Below are 23,476 nucleotides of genomic sequence, written 5' to 3' on the forward strand. Positions count from 1 at the left end.
TTTTCATGACAGCTGCAATCCTACTAGCTTTATTCATTACATATGTTTTATGCTCTATCAAATACTCCGCACCCTTATTTATCCACACCCCAAGATACTTGTACTCATCCAATACTTCTAGCGTGAACTCCTGTAGTCTATGCTCGCCGCTCTCATCATTAAATATATAAACTGCAGATTTTTCCTTACTAAACATGAAACCTAATCTATCTTCCTCTGTACCACAGATGTCTATCAACTTCTGCAAATCTTTCTTGTTGTCATCCATAGGCACTATATCATCTACATACATTAGTCCCGGTAATGACTGCTACATCCATTTGCCTTGCTTGAAAAAAGAAAGCTTGAAGCCTAGTCCACTCCTATCTAGTTCGATCTCTAACATTTGTCGGTTCAACATAAACAACAAGGGGGGGGGGGGGGGGGTATTAAAAGCAGCTAGTGCCATCTAGTAGCAACTTGCGAAACTTAAATTTTGCTGGTGCACGAATTTTCGTGTTTGGCTAGGAAAATAATTTTTTTTTTCAAAATTTTTTTCAAAAAGAACGGACACCAGCAATACTGTGGAAATCGTTTTTCAATCTAAAGTTTGTTTTTTCGGCCTAATATAAATGCAAGTGGGTACCTTGGATTTAAACAGTCAGGGAGGAAAAAAATTTGGAGGACGCTTAAGCTTCGTCTTTAAGAGTGAGACGTGACAGCGTGTTGCAGCGTTGTAAAGGAATGCACAGAACGGCGCGATACGTGGCGCATTGGCTAATTTAATACCCCTGCCACACGGGCATTTCAAAGGCCCTCGAACTGATAGCCTATCGACTCAAAGGCGATCGAGCGCTGCTACACGGGCAGTTTCAATGGCCATCGAGTCAATAGTCTATCGATTCAACGGAGCAGAGCGGAACTCCATCGAGATTTCGACGGCCTTCGAGCGCTGCCCAAGGTTGCCAGCGTTGCTTTGAACGGCACCAAGCGCACTTTCGTACACAACACATTCACGGTACAAAAGCATGAACAAACATTATTCGCTTAAACTTTAATGCAAGCAGTCTGTACAATAATTTTAAAATTGTATCAGTCTGGTTTTAAGCCCATTAATTTTGCGTTGTGGTCTTTGCGTTGCTTGAATACTTAGCGTTGTGTTATTATGCGTTCCAGAATAACTAAATTTTTAGATAAGCATGCTGTCCTCTCGGAAGAACAGTTTGGCTTTAGACCTAAAAAATCGAGAGAGATAGCTTTGATTAAACAAAAAGAACTAATAATTCAAGCCTTCCTTTGAGAAGAAATCCCTGGTCTTTGGCATTTATGTCGATTTTTCAAAAGCATTTGACTTGCTCAACCATAATCTGCTGCTACAAAAACTGGAACACTATGGAATTAGGGGAGCCACTTTGTCTCCGCTAAAATTATACTTAGCTCATAGCAGACAAATGGTTGCTCACAATAACAAGTTGTCGAGCCTTGAGCCACTTCTATCTGGTGTTCCCCAGGGCAGCATAATGGGGCCCTTATTATTTCTTGTTTACATCAATGACATATTTTTTATCCCTGCCGTTGACCTTGTAGGCTTTGCGGATAATATTACAGCACTATTGTCAGGTAGCACGGAAGCCGAATTATTTTCGCGAGCCAATAACTTCCTGGAGTATCTTCACGAGTGGTCAAGAAATAACAATCTGAAAGTGAATTCTGATAAGACGAAGGCCGTTTTATTCCGAACAAGAAACAAAACTGTTCACGCCAACTTCACCCTATCTCAAGGAGGCAAAACCATTTCAATCGTGCCAAACATAGAATGCTTAGGAGTAATCTCAGTGTCTCAACCCGGACGAGAAGGTCAATTATGTTCGGAAACAACTAAATCGCTTCAACGGTCTTATTTGCCAACATAGGGGTCACACTTCTGTCTCAAGTAAAGGTCCTTATTTATCAAGCATTCTTTCTCCCATCACTGACATACTGTCTCACAATATGGGGAACGACGACCCAGCACAACATACCGAAACTAATAACAGCACAAAAGCGGGCAATTAGACTAATAGCAAACGTATCGTGGCATACCCACATGTATCCATACTTCATAAAATTTGGCATTCTAAAGATCACTTCTTTGTTTCCTTTCAGATTGCTATCAATGTACAAAACTGCGGTTATTACTAACAATGAAACCACCCTCTCGCTTCTAAAAATATCTCGCTATTCAACAGTGTATGATGCCCGCTCTCATTTTCCTTGGTCATTGCCTCTTTGTCGCACCAATACGGTATGCAATCACTGTCTTTTATTCTTTCAAAATACCTGAACATTATAGAAAATAACAGCATATCCTATGAGATATCACAGTGAAGAGCCTAAAAACCATTTTGTACCTTTTTGAATATGTTTAGCTTGAACTTGCTCTAACTGTAAATAAGATTATAATGCGGGTAAATTCTGCTTATGTTGTACACTTGGATGATGTAGTGCTTTTGTTTTGAGTACAGTCAAACCCACTTATAACAATACCGCTTTTAACAATATATCGGATATAGCAATGGACAGCCGCGGCACCGTCACCTTTGCAATGTGTTCTATGGTAAAATAAACTGCTTATAACAATGCCATCATACTAGATTGTCGGTTATAACAATTAATTGTAGTCATTTGGAGCCAACCCACAAAGAAAAAAACTCGCAAACGTAGCTACCACGCCAGCCAAACTACGCTTACGGCGCAAAAAACGCGCGCGTATGCGGAGCCGCCCGCACAGCGGCTACAGCGGCTGCGAAAAGATCACGTGACGACGCATAAGAGGCGAGGCGCATGAGCCGGAGAAGCTTGTATGACTCGGAGGAGGAGAAAAGACAGGCACTTTCCTCTGGGCAGAGGTGGAGAGGGTAGGGAGGCACTTCCTTTTGTTGCTTTAGTATCCGCGTGGGAGCAGTCCATTCTGAGGGTGCGCCGCCCGTTGAAAACGTGTCACGGCATTTCAGCGTGGGCTGCCCCATCTTTCCCATTTTCTTTGGTTCTTGCTTCACGAGCTGCACATGTTCCAAGAGCAGCGTACAGCGTCAAAGCACGTGCGTTGTCAGCATGGTTTTTATCATCTGCCATCACCGGCCTCGGTCCTACCGGTTCTGCAAGCCCATCGGATTCCTCCCCAGAGTTCAACAATGGACGATTCTCATTCAGGAAGCGCGGCCAGTGTGGCTCTACCGTATCAACTGCCGCAGAGGAGAAAGCAAGCGGCAATACCTTTGAAAACGAAGCGGAACATTTTGAGGGAGCACCCAGGTGGTGAAAAAGTATGCAACTAAGTACACAGCCGACGGTTTCAACCATTATCCGCAACGCGCTCAAAATGACTGAAAACGAATGCCATGCTAGTGCTGGCCTTGCTATGGAGGACGGCCGGAAGAGGATTCGGCATGGTGCCTACTAAGACTTGGAGGAGGCACTGTATCAGTGGTTCCTTAGCGCACGTGCTATGAACTTGCCAATTAGTGGCCCGATTTTAGCGGAGAAGGCGAAGCACTCTGCGTATCTCCTTCAAAACACCGATTTCCAGCCTGGTGGTGGCTGGATTCAGCGCTTCAAGGAAAGGCACGGAATCGTCTACAAGGCAGTCGTGGCTGAGGCAGGGTTGCTCGATGTCGACGCTAGACGGAAGTGGTTGGAAGAGACACTGCCGTACATCCGCGAAGCATATGTAGACCGGGATTTGTACAGTGGTGACGAGACTGGGCTATTCTTCCAAATGCTTCCGTCGAAGACGCATGCACTCAAAGGCGATCCCTGTAAGGGCGGCAAGCAGAGCAAATTGCGGGCGACCGTTTCCCTCTGTGCGAATATGGACGGCAGCGACAAGTGCCCCGCCTTCGTAATTGGAAAATCTAGGAATCCCCGCTGTTTCCGTGGTGCTGCGAGGATTCCAGTTCGTTGCCGTCATAATAAAAAAGCGTGGATGACGCGTGAACTTTTTCGCGAGTGGCTGTGCGAGTTCGATCAGCGGATGCAGCATGAAGGCAGGAAGGTGGCGTTGGCCCTTGATAACTGTACTGCACACCAGACTGCACAGAAGCTGTCGCATGTGAAAATTTTCTTCCTGCCGCCGAACACGACTGCAGGCTTGCAGCCCATGGACACAGGCGTGATTGCGTGCTTCAAGGCATTGTATCACCGGCGTGTGTTGAGCAGGCTTGCTCTTAACCTGGACATTGCTGTGCATGAATGCCGACCCGCTCCACACTTTTAAGATTTCACTCCTTATGGCTGTTCAATTCATTTTTGGGGCATGGGCAGAAGTCAGCTCCTCCACCGTCATGAATTGCTTCTGAAAAGCGGGCTTCGCCGGGGATATCAGTGACGCGGAGTGTCGCGAAGCTCCTGCCAATGAAGCGATTACAGAACTTTGGTCTACGGTGCGCAATGATGACGGCGACGCGGAAGGGCTTGAAGAATTCTTGCATGCCGACGATGCAGTCACCACAAACAAAGAATTGACTGACAAGGCGATCTCGTTGCAGCAGCCACCGGCGCGGAAGACGATGACAGCAGCGATGACGAAGATGAACCGGAGCCTGTACAAGTTGTCTTTCATCAGGAGGCCTCAAGAATGATCGAGTCCTTGCGGGACTTCATTTTTGCAAAAAACCTTTCACTCGGACATGTCCAACCTTTGGATGCCCTCCAGAACGATGTCAGCAAGATTGCGGTGAAGCAGTCGAAACTCACCGATTACGGGTTTGTTTCAGCAAAGAAGTGAGAAGTGCAAGCTATTTTGCCCTATTTAAATGCTTTCAAGTTTTCATGTATTCTTTGTTTTTTTTTCGGGCACTAAGGAATTTTTCAAGCTGAGAGGCAGCCGCAGTAACCTTCTCGTATTTTTTACAATGCCCCTTTTGGTGCCACCAAAACGATGCCTCGGCGGAGCTCGCATGTCACTTGCCGTCCGTGACCCCTCTTTGCAGTTGTTATGCTTTTTTTTTGTGCAACCCGTTTATAACAATTATCGGTTATAACAATGGAATTTTCGTGGCACTTGAACATTGTTATAAGTGGACTCGACTGTATTTATATTGCTTTTTGTTTCGATTGTGATGCTAAAAGTTGAAATGCTGTATTTAATTTATGTTGATACTTTAGTTTTTGTTTCGACTGCCTCACCTGTTGTGAAAAACTGAGGCAATACGCTGCCTCGGCAATGTGGGCGTAGGGTGCCTCTCAAGCTGCATTCAAGCAGCTTTTTTCCCTGCGTCCTCTCTCTCCGAGTGATACCTGTACCACTAAGAGTGAGAAATAAACTTCAACTTCAAATCGTCATATGAAACAGGATGCTACATGTCAGCTCTTCAAAGAATAGTATCTCGGAGCTTTCGATTTCATACGGATCTGGCTCAGCTAGCTTGCGCTTGCCATGTGTTAGAAGATACATCAGATACTTCAATCATCAACAGCACGTTTCACCATCACAGTCCACCATTCTTTCCTTTTTCTTCTAGGATCTCTTGGATATGCAAACATTCTCCAGCCATTTCGGGAGTGATTTGTGCACACAACACCCCGGCATGTGATCCCCGTCTTGTGGCAAAGAATAATTGCAATTGACGGGAAGCAGGCCGCCGCACATGCAACTGACGTAGGCGGGCCAGGGAGTGGGCACAAATATGATGCCCACCTTCGCCAAGGCGGCACTGACCCTTTTAAACGATGTCCACACCCTCCACGGAGCGGCGGAGGGGGGCGCGCACATCGAGGCACCCTAAGCACAAAAGACTGCTTCCTGAGCGTGCACGGGACACAGCATCATTCTCTTCGGCTGGGATCGTCAGCACGAGCGGATGTGTTGCCCATGGCTCCGCTCTTCGCCAGCGGGGTGAAGAAGTAGTGGGGAGACTTGCTCCCGTATCTCATCCCGCCTGGCTTCAGAGTATCCCTTGGCCTAGCGTGGGTGAACATTCACTTGTAACCTTGCTGGTGAGTCAGACAACTTTGATTCCTTAGCGTGTTTTTTGCTAGCTGGTGTTATTATTGCTGTAGCAATAAATGCCTGTTTCTGTCAGCCAGTGTGTCGTTCTTTTGTTTCCTTTGATCAAGGCCCGCCGTGGTTGGCGTATGCTCAGTAGCGTAAGCGATCACGGTGTGGGGTCTGGTGGGTTTGAACTGTGTCAGCTGCGATTAAGTGGGGAGAACGTATTTATCTCCCCCTATTAAAACCCCACAAATGGCAGCCCAACATGGGGGCTGCTCTTAGAACATTGGATGACTGTCTGCTCAGTTCGAGGAACGCTTTGTCCAGACTTGACAAGTGTTAGGCCTAGAGTGAATTTTGATCGCGAGGACCTGCGGCATGCTTTCTTGAGTGCGAGGTGTGTTGCACTGCAGCATTTTTGAACTTTTCGACATGCTCAGCATGTTTTTCATCGAGTTTTCCCTGGAGTTTTTTCAGCACGAGAACCACTTGTTCTGCATTGAGGGAGTGTGAGGCCTAGCGCCTGCGGAGTTGCCAAGACCGAAGCGAGTGAGCATGGAAGCCACATGGGTGGTCCGAGCTTTCTGTATATATATATTTCTCTCCTGTCTCTTTTTCGAGTCTGGGAGTCGCATCTCCAGGAGCCGGGTGGCCTGGGGCCACGGGTGCCGCTACGAGCTCGCTGGTATTGCAGCTCGGCACCGGGCGCTCCGACCCCGTCCGATACGGTGGGCGCCGACCGCTCAGATGCTGCTTTGTGCAGTGAGCTGGGTAGGACCACCCCACAAAGCTGATGTCTCCTCGCAACTGCGCGCACCGTAACCTGTTTCGGGCCTTTGTTTTGTTCACGGTCGTTGTCGGAGTGGTCGTTAGGCCTGAGGCTTTTCGGAGCTGCCTGCACCACATCAGAAGAGACATGACCACCGGACCGTGGTATTGAGAGGCGGTGCACTTTGCTGCCCACTCGTTTTTTTAACCTCTCACGAACTATGCAGTTCAACTCAAGAAAGGGCTTTGTTCACTCGAACGTTGCATTTGCATAGCCGCCCAACACGTTTTGCTAGCGAGTTAAGCACGGTGCCACGAGGCCCTAGAGGACGCCATTTCCCCTCCTGTGACCTACGTTAAAGGCACGCCGAGAGCGTTTCGGCAATTTTGCAGATCTGGTGGAGCCACTCAGGCTTGCTGTCCGGTGCACGTCGTCTCGCTGCCACCTGCTGTGACCGAGCGGCCTGTTCGCCGCATCCATCCGGGGCAGCTGTGGCAAGACCAGTCAGCAGTCACCTCCGGCTGCTGCTGCCCCGACAACTACTGCAGAATCCTGGCCTGCAGTTTTCAACCAGCCTTCTCTTTGCAGACCTACGGATACAGTAGTCCACAGGCCATATGAGTCGTCCCAGCTGAGACCTTCACGTCGCCTTCGGAAAACCGTGGAAGTCTGTGTGGATGCTGTCGGTGTGACCTCCGCTGCAAGAGCTGCCTCAAGTGCATGAAGACGAGGAGACTCCTCCATAGCATGTACTTTCAGGCGCGTAGGTCTATTTAAAGTTGGGGGGTGTGGGGACTGCCCCGCCGTCCCTTTTCTTGGCTTTCCCACAATGCACCCTGCAGCAACAGCATCGCCTCGATGCGGGGCGTGCCACGTGACTCTCCCTGGTTAACTTAGCTAACAAGAGAGGGCGCTGGCATAGCAGTGCGGTGACATAGCGAGTTGACAGTTGACAGCCGTGCGGTGCGGATGCTTGTCTCAGTGCTCTTCGGATTACGCGTGGTGACCGGGACCTGACGGACGGACGACTGCGAGAGCGCGTGACTACGACAAATCGATGAGTTATTTCCTTTAATATTTTGAGAGCTTAGATTTAGGCTAGTTTTAGATCTAGGCTAGTTAGGTGAAGTGCTCGCGAAAGAGCAGGTCAGTGACCTAATGGCCGGGCCTTTTCCGGCTGACAGCTATAGATCTGCAGGACTCACTTTTGAGCCAGGTAGTTAGTATTCCTTTAGTTAGTAGAAGGCAGGTAGTTAGTATTCCTTTCTAGGTGATTGGCTTTAGTGGTAGGCACAATTTTATTTGAGCATGTGGTTGCAAGTGGTTTTTTTTCTTTTCTAGCATTTTGTGGTAGGAATAAGAGTGCTGCTAAGATGGTCAAGCAACTGAAGGTTAAATGCAAGGAGTGTGAGACGGTGAATCTGAAAGAAACGCGGTTCAAATCTGTGGAGGAGGCCGACGGCGCGGATTTTATGTGGAAATGCTGCGTATTAGGTGCACGCCTGGACAGGGTTGACGAAGCGAACACCAGCCTAGCGCTACGTATGGATGCCCTAGAAAAAGAGCTGCAGGTAGAGAGGGCAGAGAAGCGCAAACTCCAAGAGCGGCTTAGTGAATTGCTGAACGCAAAAATGGCTGACACCGCCAGGCGGAGTGACATTGGCGGACATTCCAGCGCCAGCCACGATGATGGGGCCTGCGCTGGCATGGACAGCGATAAGGAGTTAGGTCAGGCGGGTTCAGACAGGAACAGCTACGCACACGTCGCAGCTAGGAACTCTGTTGGAGATGGAGAGAAGGGGAACAAGTTAACTTCCAGGAATGAGGTCGCAGCCACAGATAAGAGGCGGCATAATAAACCGGAAGTTAGGATGGAGGAAGGGAATACCCATGTGCTTATCGGTGGTGACTCAAATATGAGTAGGTGCAAAAGAACTATAATGGAGCGTGTAAAGGGTGATAAGCGGGTAGCAGTAAGGGCATTCCCAGGCAGGAAAATGGACGCAGTACTGAGGGAGACAAAAAACGAACTTTCTAAGATTGTTGAAGAGCGCAATCTGGTAGTGATAGCGGCGGGACTAAATGACGTCTTGAATGGTGAAGCCGCAAAAGTAGTAGAAAGATTAGCGGAGGGAGTTGACGATTTAAGGGCGATAGCACAGCAAGTCCAGATCGTGGTGTGCACAGTGCCGAAAGTGCAAGGACGGAACGGAGAAATTGCCAAGGACGTTGTGGCTGTTAATCGGGAGATATGGAAGTTAAGCCAGGAGAAAGGCTTTGAAGTGGCAGACATAAACATGGAAGTGCATAGAGCAGGCTTTGGCGGAGGCTTTACACGAGATGGCATCCACTTTAATAAAAGGCTAGGAGCCGAGATCGGGTGGCGCCTGCAGGCCGGGCAGTAGCTTTTTTAGGTGGTCCACTGTGGCTCAGGGCATAGGGGTAGGTAGAAGCAAAGTAGAAAGTGTAGCAATGAAGGCTGACGCCAATAAAATGGCCACTAAGAGGTCCAGGAAGAAAACTACAAAAAAGAAATTTAACACTAGGATCAGGTACATAAACACGCAAGGCGGCAGAAAGAGAGCGAAGTGGTCAGAAATAGAACAGCAGTTGAAGGACGAATAAGTAGGTGTATACGCGCTATGCGAGACACATCTCAGGGATCTAGAAGACCCACCATATATTGATGGCTACGTCTGGGAAGAGAGCAACAGAACAACAACGGAGAGGAAGGGAGGAGGAGTAGGATTGCTGATGCATCAAGGAACAAATCGGCAAAGAATAAAGTCAACTTGCAAAGAACATGTCTGGGTATCGGGTACAATTGCCGGTAAAAGGACATGGCTAGGAGCAGTTTATTTAGGGACAGGGGACAAATGCAGGCAAGAGAACACGGATCTAGTTAAGTGTCTCAACAACGATATAAAGCAGTTTGGAGAAGGCGCCAATATTATTCTATTGGGGGACATGAATGGCCACATCGAGGATCTGGATGGATACACAGATTGTAACGGGAAGTTGATGCTAGACTTCTGTGAGCAACACAACCTAGTTATTGTAAATAGAGATACTAAGTGTGAGGGACAAATCACGTGGGAATCCCGTAACAGGCAAACCACCATTGACTACTGCTTAATCTCGCAAGGGATGTATAGCAAGCTCGCAATGATGGAAATAGACGAAGAGGGGAAGTACAGCCTCGGTAATGATCATAAGCGTATTAGTCTACAGTTTAGAGCCCTGCTCAAAAGACAAATGAAGGGGAGTCAAACAGAGTGCAGAAAATTAAATGACGAACAAATCGTGCAAATAGCGGTGTGCATAGAGGAAGCAATAGAGACACATCCCATGGAAAAGTGGGATTATAATAAGTTAGAACTCCTCATTAGTACAAAGATCAAACAAGTAAAAGCAGTAAACCGCTGGAGAGGAAAGAGGAAGCCACGAAGTTGGTGGAATAAGGAAATTAGGGAGGCCATCGAACAACGACGGTTGGCATCACGGGAACACAGAGAAGCAAATAGGGCGCAGTTATCTGAAGAGGAAATAGGCCGAAAATAGGTATCTTACCGACAAAAGAAACAGCAAGTGCAGGTCCTCATCCAGGCTAAAATAAAGCAGTCCTCTGATCGCTGGCTGGCTAAAGTTCACGATGCTACTAAAAAGGGGCCAAGAAAATTCTGGAACCATATAACCTGGCTGGCCAAAGCGAATCACAGAAAGCAGGAACAAATTCACGATGCCGAGAGAAAATGCTTAGAGGGAGATGACGCTGTGAACTACATTTCCTCAGTTATCGCTGAGTCATTTAAGAAAGACGATAGAGTAATCACCCCAAATGAGGGAGCAACACAGGTACGCACAATAGAAAACAGCGTGGAACTGACGAATCTTAACTGGAAAAAGGCGGAAGCAAATATTCCAAGATGTACGTCAGCAGGGATCGACGAACTTCCAATCAAGCTAATTAATGAACTTGGCCCAAGAGGCAAGGAAACACTGATAAAAGTATTGGAGGCAGTCATAACGAATCAGCAAATTCCGCACAGCTGGAAACAGAGTAAAATAATTTGATTTATAAAGGAAAAGGCAATAAGACGAACATAAAATCCTTCCGACTGATTACGATAACATCAGTTACATACAGGCTGGCGATGCAGGCGGTGAAAATAAAAATGCAGTCATGGGTAGAAAGTAATAGAATACTCGGAGAACTTCAGAACGGGTTCAGAAGTGGTAGGCGCTTAGATGATTGCCTGTTCGTGCTTACCCAGTGCATAGAAATAGCTAAGGCGGAAAACAGACCTCTGTATTTAGCCTTCTTGGACATAAGCGGTGCATACGACAACGTGAACAGGGAATTCCTGTGGAACATATTAAAAGGTGAAGGTGTCAGTCATGAGGTAATTAATTTTCTACAGGAAATATATCGAGAAAATGAAATTGAAATAACATGGGACGGAATCAAGAGTACAACAACTATCCAGATACACAAAGGATTAAGGCAAGGTTGTCCTCTATCACCGCTGCTGTTCATGTTTTATATGATAAGTATGGAAAGAAGGCTACAAGGAAGCAATCTAGGTTATGATCTGTCGTACACATAAGATGGAAAGGTTGTTGAGCAGCGCCTACCAGGTTTAATGTATGCGGACGATATTGTACTGTTAGCAGATAGCCAGGAAGATTTGCAAACTTTGGTGAATTGCTGTGGAGACGAAGGAGACAGTCTAGGTTTCAGTTTTAGCGCAACTAAGTCAGGTGTGATGGTTTTCAATGGTACAATTAATCAGGAGCTTGCAATACAAGGCCATGAAATACCCCGAGTGGCCGAATACAAATATCTCGGGGTATGGGTAAACGAAGGGCAGATGTACACGGAAAAGCATGAACAGTCTCTCATAGCAAAAGGGCGAAGAGATGCTGGGATAATGAAACATAGGGCATTATGGGGGTACAACAGGTATGAAGTCCTCAGAGGTATTTGGAAAGGAATAATGGTGCCTGGGCTTACTTTCGGGAATGCGGTTCTATGCTTAAGGGCTGCAGTTCAGTCGCAATTAGAAGTAAATCAGAGAACTGTTGGAAGATTAGCACTAGGTGCCCAAGGGAAAACCACAAACGAGGCAGTACAGGGGGATATGGGCTGGGCAACGTTCGAAGCACGGGAAGCTCAGAGTAAAGTACTATATGAAGAACACCTGAGGAAATTGGATGATAACAGGTGGGCAGCTAAGGTATTTAAATACCTATACAGAAAGAGCGTTGACACACAGTGGCGGAAACGAACTAGAAAGCTGGCCAGTAAGTTTGCCAGAGACGAGGAAGGAGGAAGAAAGAGCATTAAACGACAGGTTAAAAACGTCTAAGGTAAAAATTGGATAGATTCAATGGAAAAGAAGCATAGTGTAGAACTATATCGATGTTGGAAAAGGCAGATCAGGAAGGAAACGTTTTATGATAACTCAAGAGGCAGTGCCCTCCTCTTTGAAGCTAGGTCAGGGTGTCTTAGAACGCGCAGCTACAGAAAAAAATTTAACGAAGAAGATGACACATGTGCTGTGTGTGGTAAATATGAAGAAACAATACAACACCTCATCCTAAAATGCGATGGTATCCATCCCGATGTCGATGCAGGCACAGTCACTCTTCCTGAGGCCTTAGGGTTTGGAGATAACAATAGTCATGTAAATAAATCTGCGGTGGAAATTAGCAAAAAGTGATTGGAGGATTGGTGGCACAAAAGCAGAGAGGTGACAAGTTTTAAAGTGTAGGAAGACGTTTTTTTAAAGGAAATGGCTAATTGTATTAACAACTTACAGCAGAGTAAACAAAAAAAGGAAAAAAAAAAAACTGAGCATAGTGGCAACAACCACTGCCCCGTTTCAAAGTGGTTGCTCGTAGCTTCCATCCATCCATCGATACATCGAGAGATTGCTTGCTGTGCGCGCGTGGGACACAGCATGAGGTTCTTCGGCTGGGATTGTCGACGCGAGCGGACGTGTTGCCCGCGGCTCCACTCTTCGCTGGCGGGGCGAGGAAGCGACGGGGAGGCAGGCTCCCGTACTCGTCCCGTCCGGCCTTCCGAGTATTCCTTGCCCTAGCATGGGTGAATATTCGCTCGGAACCTTGCTGGTGAGTCGGACGACCTCGATTCATTAGCGTACCTTGTTGCTAGCTGGTGTTATTAATAAATGCCTGTTTGTGTCAGCCAATGTGTCGTTCTTTTGTTCCCTCAGAGCAAGGCCCGTCGTGGTCGGCGAGCGCTTGGTAGCAAAAGCGATCATGGGGTGGGGTCTGGCGATTTTGAACCACATCAGCTGCATCACATCAGAACCACATCAGAACATATTCACCTCCCCTGTTAAAACCTCACAGGACATAACAAAAGCACAACTGTGGCTCAGGCACAGTCCAATATTATCGCTTTCAAGTGGAATGAGGGGAGTGCCGAAGTTTGGGATTTTTAATGTCGGTTTGTCGCAGCAAAGGTTATGTTTTTGAAGTTCACGGATTTTTTCAGGCTGCTTGATTATTAGGACCATTTTCTGGGTCCCACCGACTCAAAAATATCAGTCGGGGACTGTAGCTTGCGGTGAGTTATTCCTTTTAGGTGCTGACAGAAACGATTTACCACACTTCACAAGTTGAGTTAACCATAGAACTGGTACAACGTTCGTGTATTTTGTTGCGCAGTCATCAAGAGGCACATCAATTTCATCAGGCAGCGTTCTCACGCATGCGAGGAAAGGCTGCTGATAAGCTGTTTTGCTGCCGCACAGCCTCTGTGCTGTTTGACCAACAAACTCTGACACGGGTGATCCCTAAGCGATTTGACCTTCACAGCATACATCATCGATTGGTATGTTCACTGTTTGGATAGACTCCACACATTGGTTGCGACAAATACACCGCATTTACCCACTTTTAACACGTAACCTTTTGTCGGGAAAAATAGGTATCAAAATTGCATGCGTGTTAGATTCAGGTACAAGCTGAAACTGCCCCATAGCTGCCCATCACCATTATGCGGCGTGGCATCATCACCATCACCATCATCACTTTCTGCGTTGTAGGAGTCACTTGCAATCGGTGCGGTGCTGTCGTTGTTCCATCCGTAGGCTATCTTGTCCGAGAATGAGAATGCCTGCCACTCCCCGTCTGCTCATGAAGTTTTCTTAGGTTAGCCGGTGCGCATACTTCTCCTCAGGCTTCCAAATTGTGTTTTAAATGTGGACTGCTTTTTACCTCTTACCTTCTTACCGTTGACAAGTTTTTTTGCTCCATTTTAGGTTGTATTCGTTTGTTTTTAGTTGTTTGTGGCATCCGTAGGGTTGTATGACGTTTTATCTGATTTTAGATTTCTGACTGCTTTTGCTTCGCTTGCTTGGGCCCTTTTTAGGCTCGCTCGTTGTGCTGTAAAAGTGTTCTTGACACCGCCCGTTGGCCACGATGTTGTTTGGCACGTGTGTTTTCCTTGGTTTTCTTGCTGGTTAAAGTGCTTTTTGATATGTTCACTTCATGAAGTTTCATGCCCTTTTTCATTTTTTGGGTTTTTTCCTTCTGGTTCATACATGTGTCGGCCGCCCCTTGATGACTCTGGATTAGGTTGTAATCTTTGGCCCCCTGACTGTTATGTGGTTTTTGGCTTATATTGTGCTGGGTTTTTCTCGAAAATAAAGAGTTGTTAGTCAGCACCCGTCCTGTTGTCAGTTTTTTTCTTCTTGTGTCCCCGTCCATTTCCGCGCTGGTCGTTTCGAATCATGTCCCACCAACTCACCCAATCGTCAATTTTGATCTGTAAGGGCCGCAACCGTGTATGGGCCATGCTGTTTTCTCAAAGGAAATATTAAAAAAAAAATCTGTGTAAAGGCTCCACCTAAACTTTCCACGACCGATGCAGGAATAGCCTTCAAAATGCATGTGCACAGGAGCTTTCAGGTGCCACTGACGGGTGGTGCCCGAGGCCACGAGTCATCATCATCATCGTTGACTTTTCGACTTTTCACTCCGCCGTGAGCTCCCGCTATCCATATCAGCATCAGTATCACCAGCTCCAGCTTTCTGTGGCTGTCATGGAGGAAGGCAACTGTCAAAGGCACGGGAGTTGTGGTAGCGTGGTAGTTCGCTGTAGTTGTGGCTTTCGTGTGCTGCTGCCGCACGTTGCAATTTTAGCACGACAGGCAAGCACCTTAATAGCTATACGGCTGGGAGTTTATTCTTGCACATGGCAAGCGTGTGGTGGGCAGAAAATTCGACAGGGACGAGAAGTGCATTTGACGATGGTGCAACCAAAAGGATGCACTAAGGAACACAAGCTGCAACAAGTGCTCTTTCCGAGGCAAGCCGTGCAAATTTCTGAACAGGAAGAAGAGCTGCTCTGTTATGTGATGGATGTGTGGAACAACGGCGACTTGTTGACAGCGGACATGCTGCGCGACTTCTTGTGGGATGAGCATGCACCAGCTCTGAGTCGGAATAGTCCGCGAGTGACGATTGAACGTTGAATAAATGCCGCTCATTCCCTGATTAGTGTGTTCTCACTTAAAATTTTTTTTTTTTCGCGCACTGCGTGCATGGGCCACACCCTGGAAATTGGCCCACGGAATACTCGATTCCCTTGCAGCACTGCTGCCACACAAGTGCCCCCTTGCCCAGCAACCCCTGTGCAGGCGTGGCACAGAGCTTCAAGCGAGTCATGCTTTCTGTGCGAGAACTGGGCCCTGTTGGTTGTGCATGACTGCTCATGCTCTGTGATCCAGCTGGAGTCAGTATTTGTGCCTCTTCAACCCGCCTTCATCAGACCCTTTACATTCTTGATCAATGCAGACAACAGGCAAACACTTACAACAAAGCCTGCACCCCAACAGAGAAACCTTTTCGGCACTGCCATCATGAATCGTGTGTGAATCAAATTCAGCCCCAGAGCAGTGGAGTGGAATCTCTCACCTGTGTCTTGCCCTTGTTAGTGGCTGCTGGCTTGGTTCGTTCCGACTCAGAAGCCGACTGGTCTGTGGTGAGTGGCGACTGTGGTCCCGATGGCAGTCGTGAGCGCCCAGAGGCCAAAGCAGCACTGTCAACACTGTCTCGCCGATCATGAGCGTCTGTGCTGCTGCTTACACTGCTCAGACGCTCCCGAGATGTTTGGTGATGTGGCGGATGCTGGGCCTGCTTAAAGCAAAAGAAACGGGCACTTTAAGTGTGAAGTAATGACATGTAACGTTTAACTTATCGAAGCAACAATTTGAGTAGAGATGACAGCAGTCAGTGATTCCTGGAGTTGGGGCTGCATGAGGTCCTTTAAATGCACTGATCGCACACACAGGCAGTCAATGACTGCCATAATAGAGCACGAGGACTATGCTAGAGCAGCAAGTGAGGTCACGCACTAATATGCTGTCACACATGAAGTTGGTGGTGCAAACCAAAGCGATGACCTTCAGAGGCATCACTCAGGGCAGGCGCAAGTAGGAAGACTAGGAAAGTGCGCCCACCTCGCACAGCATTCAATGAAGCGACGTTTACAATGCAATGCTCAAATGCTTTGCTTTGTAGTGTGTGTGAGCCTTATGGTCTGAGAATCTCTAAGCTGCCTACACTCAGTAGTAGTTGCTACACACTTTCACCTTCAAGCCTGAGCTCAGGATTGGAAGAAAGACAACTAAAGAAAGCAAGTGAATAACTGGTGTAGCTGAATGGTCAAGATACAAAGCATGCCACATCAGCAAAGAGCACTGAAGCATTGGTACACAAGCATTGGTGTATCAATGATACCTCTATTGTGCTTCGCGGGAGTGAAATGGCGTTTCTTGACGCATATCTGTAAATGCGTGTAATGGTCCCGCTTCTTGATTCATACCTGTTGACATGTGACTGTTTGGTGCATGGGTAGAAATGAAACTATATAAGCGATCTTACATCAAATTAAGCCTGTTGCAAGTAAAGCACTCATCCTGTTCCCTCACTACATCCGTGTTCGCCTTTTTGCGCTACTGTGTCTTTCCTGAACTACTCTACCACCACGCATTTTGTCCTTCCATGAATAATGCACTCTCTTCCTGTTTCATGGTGCTTGCATAAAAGCACAAGTGCATCAGACATGAGCTCCGTCACAAGTTTTGTACTGCGATGGTCTTTGCTCATTTATTAAAAAAAAAACAAAAAACAGTGAAGGTTTGAAAGAAGAGTCAGAGAAGGTTCCTTTAGCAAGACACCAAAACAATTCATGTGTAATGATAATAACCCTTGTTTTTCCCCCAAAATAATAGCTGGCAACATTGCCGAACATCACTCGAGCAACACTGTACAGGAACAGGCGGGAGTGATGAATCAGGGCTCATCTCCAAACTTTTCAACCGTTCATGATTCACAGCAGAGGTATCACGTTTACCTTTACAAGGGCTGACAGAAAAGCCCAAATCTGTTCCATCATGCCAGCTGTTATTACTGTTTATGCCATTGAAGTTCCCTTAATTTTCTCTTGTTTGTTGTAGTCAGCAGCTAAAACAAGCACTAGAAAATCAGTTATCAAACAGCCACCACCTACTTCGGTGTGCGGCCGGTGGTGGTGGTGGATCTAGCACTTGGCTAACTAGGGATCATTCTAGTTTTAGCCTGCCGAGAAAGAAACAGCGATGCTTTGAGAACAAACATACAAGCAAAAACAAATCAAGTTACTAATGTGTCATTAAACATTGTATAATGATGCTCCTATGTTCCAGTGACCGGTCCTAACAGTCAATAAGTTTTGTACAAACGTGCTACTCATGCTCCTGTCATTACCCCTTTCTATGTAATCCCCCCTCACACAAGACTTCTTTCTTGGAGCCTGTGAGGCGATATAAAAAAATAAAAATAAATAAAGAATAAGCTCAAGCAGAAAAGATGGGAATGCTAAAACAGACTACATTTGGCAAAGTCTGCTTTCAACCAAGCAAGTTTCGCACTCAACAGTACGAAGGAAACAAACTCAGCAGCACAAGCTTTTACTAGCCTTATACTATGTCCCAAGAATAGCTAACTGCTCTCACATTGAGGTTCTACCATGAGTGCACCACTGACCTGATAAGTCGACAACAGACTTCAATATAGAGAAGTAATGCTTCCAGTGCCCACCTTTTATGTAACATGGCTGCCAATCTTGACAGCTCCTGAAACCTAGGTTCATTGCCCCGACGTACCAACCAGGAAAACGAGAGACAAAAGGCACGACGACAAACATATTTATCTCCAACAGCAGCAGTAGAAGTGATGTTGCACATCTCTCACACTGCACAAATGCCACAGAAGACGAGAAGATGCCACACATCAGGGCACGCAAGCTTTGTTTGTCTACAGTTGCATCACTTCCGGTTAAACCTTACCCATACATCAATGTCAAGGCAGCGCATTCTGCTGCACTAAAAAGAGCACCGAAAACAATGGCAGTTTGGGCACAAACTGCAATCCAAACCCCCCTCCGCCCAAAATTATGCTAGCACAACGACGCTAATACGTCAGAGGAAAGCACAAATATTGAAAATCACTGAGTTAGCACCACAATAGACATGATAAGAGAATTGGCCTGTGTTTGGCCACATGTGTTATCCACAGAAAGTTAGATTATAATCACCTTTCAATCAGCATCTTCACTACATGACTTCACTGTGCCCCAACAGACAGGCACTTTTGCATGAACAACTTCCCTCACATGCCACAGTGCCCAAAAGCAGATGCCTCCATTCCCTTCTACAGACGCCAATGTGAGTCAGATTAGCACTCGTTCACATGGCAGCATCACTGTCTGGCCAAAGAATATTCATTCAGCACACTTTGCATCAACATCACTGAAGTTGCGAACAACAATTCAGTAATGAGCTGGATGTCTGCCCAAGATGCTAAAGCCCTCATCTGCAAGTGATCACAGAGAAATGTGTTTAAAAATATGCACAACAGCAATGTGCAAAATACACAGCTTATGCTCTGCTTGGTTGCATTATGCGCTCTCATTATACACGTTACTACTACGCAGAATCACAGCTGCTCAAATATAAACACCATAACAAATCGCACTTAGTCAGCACCCGTCCTGTCAAGTCTTTGTGTATTTGTCCATATATGTAATCATCATCATCATCATCAACCTTACTACACCCACTGCAGGGCAAAGGCCTCTCCCATGTCTCTCCAATTAACCCTACCCTTTGCCAGCTGTATCCACCCTTTGCCTGCAAACTTCTTAATCTCATCCGCCCACCTAACCTTCTGCCGCCCCCTGCTACACTTACTTTCTCTTGGAATCCACTCCGTTACCCTTAATGACCAGCGGTTATCTTGCCTTCGCATTACATGCCCTGCCCAAGCACATTTCTTCCTCTTGATTTCGACTCGGATGTCATTAACCCGTGTTTGTTCCCTCACCCACTCTGCCCGCTTCCGGTCTCTTAATGTTACACCTATCATTTTTCTTTCCATGACTCGCTGCGTTGTCCTTAACTTAAGCTGAACTCTCTTCGTTAGCCTCCACGTTTAATTTCAATAGAAGAAGAATTCATCACCAACTAGCCCCACAACGTGTTTCGTGTTTTATTAAGTCACTTAGTATTCCCTTGGAAAATTAAGCTAAAAACTGATACAAGCAAATGTACTATCGTGAGCAAAGTAAGAGACCTCTGCCAGCACGTGCCAAACCATGCCAAACTGCATGCAGGTGCTATCTGACAAAGCACTCCTGGTGTCGAGATCGCCGGATTGCTTCTTCAGGTGGCAGAATGTGCCGGTCTTGACCCCAGAAGTGCTTTGTTGGATGGTACAGTTTGCGCATGCACTTTGGCATGGTTTGGCTTGTGCTGGCAGAGGTCTTTTCTCATGACAGTATGTGAAACAGCTCACAGACCAGAAACAATTAGCCCAAGAGCACTGCTGCGCATTCATTCGTGCTAATAAAAATAAGAGTCAATCTGGAGCACTAAGTCCACACTATATTCAAGCTTTGCAAATTCGTCTCTAGTTGGAAGAAAGATGTGAAGGAGCACCCAAGACCACGAAATGACACAGCAGGTCAAAAGTGCCCATCCAGACAGCAAGCACCTGTTCAACGGTGCTCTGAATCTACAATGACATGCACAACCCTATCGAAAGTACCTGCGCTCCCACATTTTCATTTGTTCCAAGAATTGTGTTAGGGCACTCTGAGCAGCTTCCCAAGAAAGCTGCTTTGTTTAAATCAGGTGAGGCCAAATAGTCCAAGTTTCCTGCACTTCACCACGAGATTATTTACACGGGCATTCCACTGGGCATGTACAATCGAGCCCACTTATAGCGAACCTTACGGTCGCTCAGATTGCATTCGTTGTATGCGAGGTTAGTAGTAAGTGGATTTCTCATTTACAGCTAGAAATGTGGAGTCCAACGAAACTGACGTTTATTTCTTACAAAAGTTCTTTACACGTGTCGGCTTTTTCAAAGAAAAGCATATCACAGCGGTTTCCAAGATTTCAAAACAAGTCATACTTTATGTTCCACGCCGAACCCCCCAGTGGCAACAATTAAGCTGCTTTAAGAACAGGATATAACTAACTGTGGTCAAAGCATTCGTGGCAACCGGTCGGTCATCGGCTTTCTCGCCATCATCAGATTCTTGGCAGCCGCGCATCGCTCGTACTTCACATACAGTGGCTTCGTCAGTGTATGACTTCGCAATTCCTACATCATGATCCATACCAACTAAATCATCTCAGGTGAAATCATGTCCGGCCATCTGTGCATCAAAAACGCGCTGTTAGAAATCCACATGCGTCTAACCACACGAATGTTGAACAGTGTTCTCAGTCGTTCCTCAGTCTGTAAAGCATGTTTTAGGGAAGCAATTCATGACACACTCCGCAGTAAGTCCTCCCGTCCACATAGCCTCAATCATTTCCACAGCAGCGAACAGATACCCAAACCAAACATTGCCACCTGGTGCGTGGATTGATATCAGCACGAGATGGATGATGTATCGATGATAGAATATCTAGAGCACGTGGATGACACCCCCATGTTCGGTGTTTCGATCTTGCACTTCGTATTTGGTGACGAGAGAACGTTGACACTACAGCCCGCGAAGGTAACACAACCACGAGCTGGAGCCCCTATTTTTTTTCGCTCTGTCAGGGTCGAACTCAACAGGCCACTCATAGAGCAAATCGTGCCCATCGCACCACTAGAACTTAGGCCTGGTTGCAAGCTCATGGCAAAAGAAAAAAAAGTCACCAGTTATCCAGCCCTTTGTGTTCGGCGCACAAAACCCTAACTCCTGAAGCACCCGAGTGAGCGAAACCTGCCGATGGCAAAGGGCCACCAGTCGCTGCTGTTCCTCCTCGTGCACAATAGGATGCTAATGCAAAAGCTTAAAAGCTTGCCGTGTCTTTCAGCAGTGCAGCTTTTGCCTCAAGGCATGCGTTTCCGGCGGCAGCATTTTGTAAAACCGTGCCATTTTGTCGATAATGTCTCGCCTTTTTTTATTCGTTTTTGGGTCCCCAAGTTTATTTCGGGGGACAATGGCACGGGCATCCGGAGATGCTCTTCCATCTCCACGCGAGTTTGGGAGTGCAGGGCCAAGTTTAGGGGCGCCTCCTCGCTCGTTCTAACCGAGTCACGCCGCCATGGTTGTTTGTTGTATCTGAGACAGAGTCCCATTGCCCTAATGCATATTTTCACGGTAGCACCACCCATGTTGGTCATAAGCAAGTATTCGTTATAACTGCAGCCGTTATAAGTGGGTCAACTATATTTGAAAAGGTATGTGCTGTAGGACATCTCTCCTTTGCACTGGCATGTTTTAGCAATGGCTCAAAGCACCACCTCTTGCAGCTACCAGACATTTCTTCTGCAAAAGCTATGCATATAGATGAATGCAGAAACATATGTAATGTCCCATTGGGGCCTTTAAGAGAAAATAAATGATGATGATGATATGAATTCCTGCTAACACTCCTCTAGTCATTAAAGAAGTCACAAACAGGATACATCCTCAGAACTTGCCTGAATTTGGTGCCTCGCAATTTCAAATTGCAAAAACCTATAGGGCAGAAATTTTCTCTGGTAGCTGATGTCTTCTTTTAACATTCATGCCAATTTTTACTAGACTGGCACTACATAGTAAAAAAATTCACACTTTTTTTTTGTGCGAGTTGAAATTTTATATCATACGACCAACTGCCCATTAATCGACAAAAACACGTGGTCAGCCGCATTCATGTCGCCAATGTTAAGAATCGTTTGCATCAAAAAGTGCTTGCTGCATAGCGCCAGTCCGTGTCTTCCTCTGCTCTTGTGTGTGTTGACCTGTGCGCTTATTATTCCGTCAATCTGTATCACAGCACAATCTGATGATATTGCGATAGTCAACGGCACCGGCCAATCGCGATAGGATTAAGTGAACATGCTGAACACTGGCCATGAAGGTCAGGTGCATGTTTTCACGCAAGGTTAAAAAAGCTTGCAGGACACTTATGAGCGTTAGCTGTGGTGTGGGAGGCATTTTGGCTCCCATCTCATGCTCGGCTAATCGCTTGAGGGCCTGAAGGTCACTCCAGTGTAAAGGATATTGCACAGCGTTTGGGTTTTGACTGTTAAGTTCCTCTCCGATGCAGCTGAATTTCCAACCACAAGCTGGCCGAGCAAGCTACTGCCGCCAGCTCTCCAGTCAAGAGAGCACAGCATCTTGGCACTCTGCCAGCCTTGTTGAGCGCACCACCTGTGCAGGAGCTCTTAAACATGTCCTGACGTTATTGGCACATTGCCAAGATCTGTGCTGCAGACACTGAAGAACACGCTAAGAAATGCTAACCCTTTAAAGAAATGAGTACATTCTTAACGACAAAAGTGCAAGGCGGGTTCATTATGCGAGTAGGTTCATTAAGCAAATAAATATGGTAATAAAACGAGTTTTATACCCCACTGCATAATATCATGCAGAGCGCACTACTATTCAAGGCAGCACTTAAAAGCAAAACCACTTCGACTATCAGACACGACAACGCTTGAACATGGTATGTTACAATTCTCTGTTGGAATGTGGCTGTACTTGAGACGTTAAGAGAACACACACCCTTAAAAGCTGTCTTGTGACAAAAGCTAGAATTCTGAACATGATCTGCAGCACTGGAATTAAGTACATAACAAGAAGTTCTTAGGGCACCTCCTGCAATTGAATGCCATCTGGGCCTTTGAATCGGTCACGATTCCAGTGTGGTTCATTTTGGAGTACAGCCTGCAAATCTGCTTACAATCAAGTGTGCGCCACAAATGCTGCCAGCGCTTGACGTTCGTCACTTTGCCCTTTTCACGGCTCAAAAACCCATTTTGCACCACTTTCAGAGATTTGGAAAGCAAACAAATATATGCACCGGTTGGGTGGGTCCTGTGTGGCCAAGCCAACTAATGCTCTTACTGGTAAGGAGCTGTTCTACTTGCGTCAACATATGAATGTGTCACCTACTGCGCATGCGGGATGTTTGCCTGGTTTTTTCAGCTTATATACTGGTCCGAGGTTCGAAATAAACTGTTGCAAGTCAGCGCTCGTGTGTTCCATGTGTCTTCCGTGTGTCCTCGTCTTTATTTGCGCTGTACATTTCCATCATGCAACTAATCGCAGTGACAACAAGAACAAGGCCACGAGAAAAATGTTTGCATGATAACATTCAATGTTTTACATTGAACATGGTATCAATGATTGTGACATGAAGCCGACACAAGCAAGAACAAATATGGCAGCTGCCGTAAGAAAAAGGAAC

General features: G+C 46.5%; 1 protein-coding gene across 50 annotated transcripts in view; it reads right to left on the reverse strand.

The window, feature by feature from the left end:
- The window catches only part of LOC144111913 (uncharacterized), a 420,777-nt gene that overhangs the window by 51,724 nt on the left and 345,577 nt on the right, over nt 1-23,476 (reverse strand). For 27 of the 50 annotated variants that reach the window (XM_077645003.1, XM_077645002.1, XM_077644992.1 and 24 more), the window contains one exon: nt 15,669-15,887. In XM_077645003.1, coding sequence (XP_077501129.1) covers nt 15,669-15,887 — 219 coding nt within the window. Of the gene's footprint in view, nt 1-15,668; nt 15,891-23,476 lie in introns of all 50 variants that reach the window. The other 23 variants (XM_077644993.1, XM_077644977.1, XM_077644991.1 and 20 more) reach the window with 1 other exon arrangement.

Source organism: Amblyomma americanum, unplaced genomic scaffold (assembly GCF_052857255.1).
Source record: "Amblyomma americanum isolate KBUSLIRL-KWMA unplaced genomic scaffold, ASM5285725v1 scaffold_13, whole genome shotgun sequence".
Classification (NCBI taxonomy): domain Eukaryota; kingdom Metazoa; phylum Arthropoda; class Arachnida; order Ixodida; family Ixodidae; genus Amblyomma; species Amblyomma americanum.